This window comes from Schistosoma mansoni (assembly GCF_000237925.1).
Source record: "Schistosoma mansoni, WGS project CABG00000000 data, supercontig 0134, strain Puerto Rico, whole genome shotgun sequence".
In the NCBI taxonomy this organism is placed as follows: domain Eukaryota; kingdom Metazoa; phylum Platyhelminthes; class Trematoda; order Strigeidida; family Schistosomatidae; genus Schistosoma; species Schistosoma mansoni.
Window position 1 is genome coordinate 708,863 of NW_017386038.1, and position 6,735 is coordinate 715,597.

Consider the following 6,735-nt stretch of genomic DNA (forward strand, 5'->3'; position numbering starts at 1 on the left):
GAGTTCCTATCTCACAACAGACGTGATTGAACTCCAGTGGTCACTGCTTCTCACTAGAACTCTAGGCATTATCTCTTGAAGTCAGTCACCAGTGAGCATATGATTATAATCAGAAGGGTTTTTGTAGAGTTTTCAGTAATTTCATAGTTGAAATCATGAGTCGATTGAAGCTACACGATCAAAGAAAACCTGGAAACACTGGACGGCCGTTTCGTCCTATTGTGTGACTACTCAGTATTCATTGCTTTTTGTGGAATTTATATTATTGATTGCCGAATTTTATGGACACTACAGTGAATATTTCAATGTACTGCTTATAAGATTTCGAGAGTTTTCCAGACTAAATACAATTGATCAAATAAATTGTATCTGCAATAACAAATTGTCTTACAATAACATCGTGTTTGTTTCTATTGCAGGTATTCCTAATGCTCCCGGTTTTGTTATGCCGTTTGATGATAAAACATGCTACCATTAGAGAATAATAATAATTCACATAACACACTAATAAATGATCAACGTTCAGCTACTGATAAATTAGCCTACAACTGTCCACATATCATTCAAATGAAAGAACCTTCTAAAATAGTAAAAAAAGTCAGTATCTTAGAGATCATATGTGATACATTCTCTATAAGAGGTGTTGCACGAATGAAACGTGGACCACCATTTCTACGAGGTTTATGGTTTTGTTTTGTATTAATTATGACTGTTGGTTTATTATTGACAACTTATCTTTTAGTACAAGATTATTTAGTTTATGATGTTTCAGTAAATATACACGTTGAATTAGATGCTAAATCACCATTTCCAGCATTAACCATCTGTCATCATCATCCATTTTCACAGAATGCTTATCATTTATGGCGTAATGGTGATGTCATGTCACCAAGTATATTTAACAAGCATATGCGTAATTTAACACATAAATTTTTAATGGATAATGATGTCGATGCAGCGGAAACTCTTTATCAGTATGATAGTTTATCAATCTATTATCAAAATTTAAAAGCGATTGATGCTTATCGTTTAGGACATGATACAACTGCTTTCTTGAATTGTATGCGACGGGTTAATCATACTATGCAAATTGAAGATAATTGTATGCATATGGACGGATTTCAAATACGTAAATTTAGTCATCATACATATTTTAATTGTCACACATTTGAACCGAAAACAAAAGTTGAAGCAGAAGATACAGATACAATTGCATTGATTGTTAGTTTAGGTACAGATCCAAATTATAGTAATCAAGAACAAGCATTTCTTGTGGATTTATTTGAAATGGCAAGAGGATTACGGTAAGTTAACTGAATAATAGTTTTATTAAATTACAGATCAAATAAATACCTTATCATCAGAAGGCAGTTTTGTGGAGAAGTTCCACAATAGGACGAAACGGTCGTCCAGTGCTTCCAAGTTTTCCATGGGGATCTAGCGTTTCGTCCATCTTTGCTTATAATGTCTTCACTTTAATTTTGAATAAATTGAGCATAGTGTAGATTGTTATTCTCTGAAGAAGTAGCTTACACTAAGTGACGAAACGTCAGAAAATTTAATTTTTCTACACATTGAGATATTACAAATATATCATTTATCGGTTAAGTGCTCTGACTGGATGCGCAATGCTGATGAGTCCCACAATAGGATGAAATTGCAGTCCGGTTCTTCAAAATTTTCCATAGTGGTTTAGCTTCAATTGACTTATGATCTTAACTATATAAAATTTATTTATGTCTTCACCTTATCTTATTTTATAAAATATCTCCATAAATTAAATGTTCATTATCATTATCGTTTGGTGTCAGTTTAACAAGTAATCATCAACCATTGTATATCGACTATATAAGATGCCCAAAGGGATGAAAAAGTCTTATCCACTTTTCACTTTAATTAATAAAGAAACATTATTTCTTAGAAGATACATTTTCCCCTAAAGGAAAAAGACATTTTTTTGTATATTTTCACTGAATTCTACCATAAATTCCATGTGTGCAATTACCTTTTACAGTTTTCATGAAACTTTACATGTGACCAAGTTTGTTTTCTATACCATGATAATGACTGAGAATAATAGTCGTGGTTTAAGATTTCTATCAATCTGATGACATCCATACAGTGAAGTAAATGTGAAAAAGAAGCTTTATTCATCATTGTTGTATACAACATTTGAAAGAGTAAATCATTATAAAGTGTAAGTCTAGAGCTCATACTTCACTATTGACCAGATTATCATTCTTATGTCATTAATTTTTAAATAGAGACGGATGATGACTAGTAGTAGAATCCAGAACATGCGTTTCGTCCTACCTGGATCTCGTCAATTGTATGTACCTGCTTCACAGAGTTGTTGTTTATCCAAAATTGAAAATATTTTCAGAAAGTCTAAGTGTATGTAAAATGAACATAATAAATTGCATAATTTTATATTTTATAGAGTTGAAATCATGAGTCAATTGAAGCTAGACGACCATCGGAAACCTGGAAGCGCTGGACAGCCGTTTCGTCCTATTATGGGACTCCTTACCAGTGCGCATCCATGATCCCGCTCTCGAGAGATTCGAACGCAGGACCTACCAGTCTCGCACCAGAGCACTTAACCGATAGACCACTGAGCGGATTGACATCCAACAATGGTAATGTCTAACTTCAACCAATCCATGAAGTTTGAGCAACCGTTCACCAATTGTCTTCAGTGAGTTGTTATCTCACAACAGAAGCTCTACCCTACTTTATTGCATAGATGTAATGGAAAAGTTGTTAAGCTGGATTGACCAAAAATCTTAGACGCTAAAAATAGGTAATAATTAATCACCTTTTTTTAAAGATATTATCAATTGTACATATCCTTACCTTTTGGAATGTAACTAAAGAATAAGGGAAACTTTAGACTAGGATTTCTTTGATGAACCAAATAAATAGCAACAAAGCAAGATATAATTGTCGTTGTATAGATGAGATCTTTGGTTATCATTTAGAATAACTGGTCAGAATCTAATACATCATTCCAGTATTTGTTATTGGAAAAAATGACTACTAGAGCGTAACATAGACTTAATTTCTTCAAAACCACTTAATATTAATTAAGTTCACTATCTGTTATAGAGCTTTGATTCCTGCTATGCCGCGTATTACTAAGGTACTCGAAAGATCGAACCCGCAGCATCGCAAGAGAGCAGACAGAAGACTAGTAAGTAGGAATTTTATTCTCCAAACAGTGTCAAATATAATACAAAAATCTCATGTATTTATAGTTTTTTACCTGAAAGTAAATCATCATTTCGGACAGCCAATAGGCACGTAGGGGGTCCATCTTATTCCTCCAATAGGGAAGCTACACGTCGACATTCTAGAATGTTTCCCTTAGTGGTGATTGGATGGAATGTCTTCGGCTCTTTCTGGGCTTCTTGAGTTTGCGAACGAGCCATCCTTACAACTCACCTCTTTGAAGTCTGTGACGTATGACTTTCTTTTTGGATCTACATGAAACATTGTTGTTGCTCTTCTTTTTCTGTTCAGCACCCTTATTGGCTGTGCGATTTCACTCTTACGTTTTTCAAGTCGTTGGTTGCGGCCTTCTTTCGGGCTTTTCTGCGTTAAATCCACCAGCATGTGGAACGGTAGTCGTGTATCTACTGTCGCTCTTCTATGATCCTTTCTAATCTGATTATTATGTCTGATACACATTCCATCCCTCCCCCGGACTAAATAAAGTACCTTCCCAATACGCCGTTCTATGACACCTGGTTCCCATTTCCGACCGCCATGTTACCACTTTACAGGGACTTTCTCACCTACCTTCAAGCTGCGGTTACCCGTCTGATACTCGTGTATAGGTTTTCTTTTGGAATGTGGCTAAAGATTAAGGGAAACTTTAGACTAGGATTTCTCTATTATACCAAATCAATAGCAATAAAGCAAGATATAGTTGTCTTTGTATAGATATTAAGAATACTTATTAAGAATAACCGGTCAGAGTCTAATACATCAATCCAGTATTTGTTATTGATTAAGTGACTACTAGAGCGTAACATAGACTTCATTTCTTCAAAACCACTTAACATTAATTAAATTCACTAACAATTTATTCATGCGTGGTTAACAGGAGTAATATCTTCCTTTTTTTAAAAAAAAATTGTTTTAGTAAGTCAGTTAGACTGATGTTTGAGAATTACCTAACTGAATGCAGTTGCATACACTAAGTTCCTTAACTGTTTGTATTCACTGTAGAATTAACCTTATTGAATGAGATTAATGCTTGTTTGTTGAATATAGAACCTTACACATATACAATTTAAGATTAGTTAAGAGCTAACAAAACTTGGAAAGTCTTTACAATGAAGAGAAATTATTCTTATCGTAGATCTTAACTATTCATTCTTACTTCATAGATTAATCTGATAATTATTGCATTAAATAACTGATTCAGTTACTATTAACATAGAACAAGTATTGTGTAATCATTGTGCTATTTTCAATCCATAATGGTCTGGGCATATGAATAAAATCTCGAAACGCATTCCATTTATTAGATCTTAGCAGAATATGTGCTTTTAAGTAAAGATGGATAGTGGATAGCAGTGGAATGCAGTATTTGCGTTACGTCCCATTTGCGGCTCGTCAGCTGGATGTACCTGAATCCCAGAGTTGATATTCATTCCGGGACTTGAACCCAGTATCGTTTGCTTCAAACGCCATCACGTTATCTACTCAGCTAATGAGTCCTGATAGCCACTAGCTTGTGCAATAGGGTGCAGTTTAAATTCAGATCGTATTGTTTTACTTGAATATTCCCATTGAATAAAATGAGCGTCCTGAATTCCAACGCTAGCCACCATCTATCTCTGCTTATAGTGCTTACGAATTTAGGTAAAGTCGAAGCAATACGCACAGGATGCCTTTATGCCGATAAGATACCGATCAATCGGCTTTGTTCAATATTATATTTTTGACATAATATAGAGTTGTCAGCACAAATTATTTCAACAATTTTCCTTTCCTTATTTCTTGATCGATCCCGACCACAAATATTGAGTGGTAGCCAGTTAGTTGTTAGTAGTCCAGTCTATCAACCTATCAACCTATTTTACTTTCTACGAAGTCATACGTTATTGTATCTAGTCAAAACCATTCAGTCATTTGCCAAATCCTACTCATTCAGCGTGACAATGTAAACAACCCCCAATCCTGAAATCACTGGAAATAATAATGATATTACAGGGTTGAAAAGGTGAAATCAAATTTCACTAGTCGTGATTCTCAATCAACATTACTTCCGTTTGTTTCCCACTATGATATTTTATTCACCTTAACATACAATATTCTTGTATTCAATTAACATAATCTATACTCAGCATGATATACAACATGTGGTTTCTGATAATTCTGACTAGTTTTCATATCAGTATGAAGTTGTGGAGATGGTTAGGTTTATGATTACAAATTATGAATTGATTGATGTTAGACCACCATTGAAAACCAGAAAGCACTGGATTGATCTTATTCTGATAAATATTCGAAATGAGTGAGCAATGAATATATGATGAGTGTATTATCGATTAGGATGGTTGTTATGTTTTTGGGTTTAATAAACATTCATTTGTATCAGTGTTGGTGTACATACATTGCGTCGTGAGAATTGTAGTGGTTCTTTGTTTGTTTGTTTTGTCAAGTATAAGTAATAAGTTCGATGGAGGTTCCTGATGGGCGGCCTTCGCCCATCCACAAGGTGTGACATGAGTAATCAAGTACAGAATTTATCTAAAATCCCCTCGGCTTTAACAACCTTCGCTAAGAACCATACCATTTGGAAAGCGTGCAACAATGGCTACATCTTCCTCTAGTATCGAAGTTATTACTTTAGACGAACCGAGTAGACGCCGTACAGTTTAGCCACTAAAACACATAGTCAAGTTCGTTTATTTTACAAAACAATCCACTCGTTACTCTCTGTAAGAATTCATATCAGTTTCATTAATGAATGTTTAATCCTAAAGACTAAGTATTCCCAACTAAAATTGGACGAATTTTATCCTGAATAAAATCATCATGTAGCTTAAACATTGTGAAGCGGTTCGTTTATAATCAGAAGGGATTTTATGGAGATTTGATATTTTCATATTTGATATCATGAGTCAATTGAAGCTTGATCACCAAGGAAAACCTGGAAGTACTTGACGGTCGTTTCGCCGTATTTTGGAAGGCGGAGCTCTCGGGGAAGCCTGTCCAGGGCACCGCTCATGCGGCGCTCGTCGTAGGTAGGACAGCTTGTCAAGATTTCTTCTTTAGCCCGCGAACAACTTCTTGTCCCATCAATGAGTAGTGCCGCCTACTGGAAGTACCCGATGGGATCATGAAACACCCAACACAACCCCACCACCGCGCAACTCCGAGCAAATATCAGGGCGACCTGCTGCAAGTGATAACGACGAAGTCAAGGACTTATTCGTCCACTGATTAGCACATATACCATCATATTCCCTGCGACTTCTCTTTTTCTCTTGCTTCGTCTTTCCCAATCTCGGGTGACCACCGAATCTCCCATCTGGACCACAATCGTTGGGCTGCGAGCCACCCGATGCTCTACAGGAAGACGGCGTGCCGGATCTACATGCCCGCATTCGAGCCAAAATCTTGGCTTTACGAAGATTTCAGCATCACCGGCTCCTGTCGAAACACCAGGGGGAGGTGAGACGCGTGGTGAACCAGTGACCAGGACGGAAGCTCGCCGAG

At 36.0% G+C, this 6,735-nt stretch overlaps 1 protein-coding gene across 1 annotated transcript in view; it reads left to right on the forward strand.

The window, feature by feature from the left end:
- Window positions 1–465: 465 nt before the first annotated feature.
- Smp_052630 (Amiloride-sensitive sodium channel,putative) overlaps window positions 466–6,735 on the forward strand; it is a gene marked incomplete at both ends in the record, with an annotated part of 17,646 nt that continues 11,376 nt past the window's right edge. Inside the window, one exon of the mRNA XM_018789687.1 lies at window positions 466–1,304. Within this exon, the coding sequence (XP_018646448.1) occupies window positions 466–1,304 (839 nt within the window). The remainder of the gene's footprint in view (window positions 1,305–6,735) is intronic.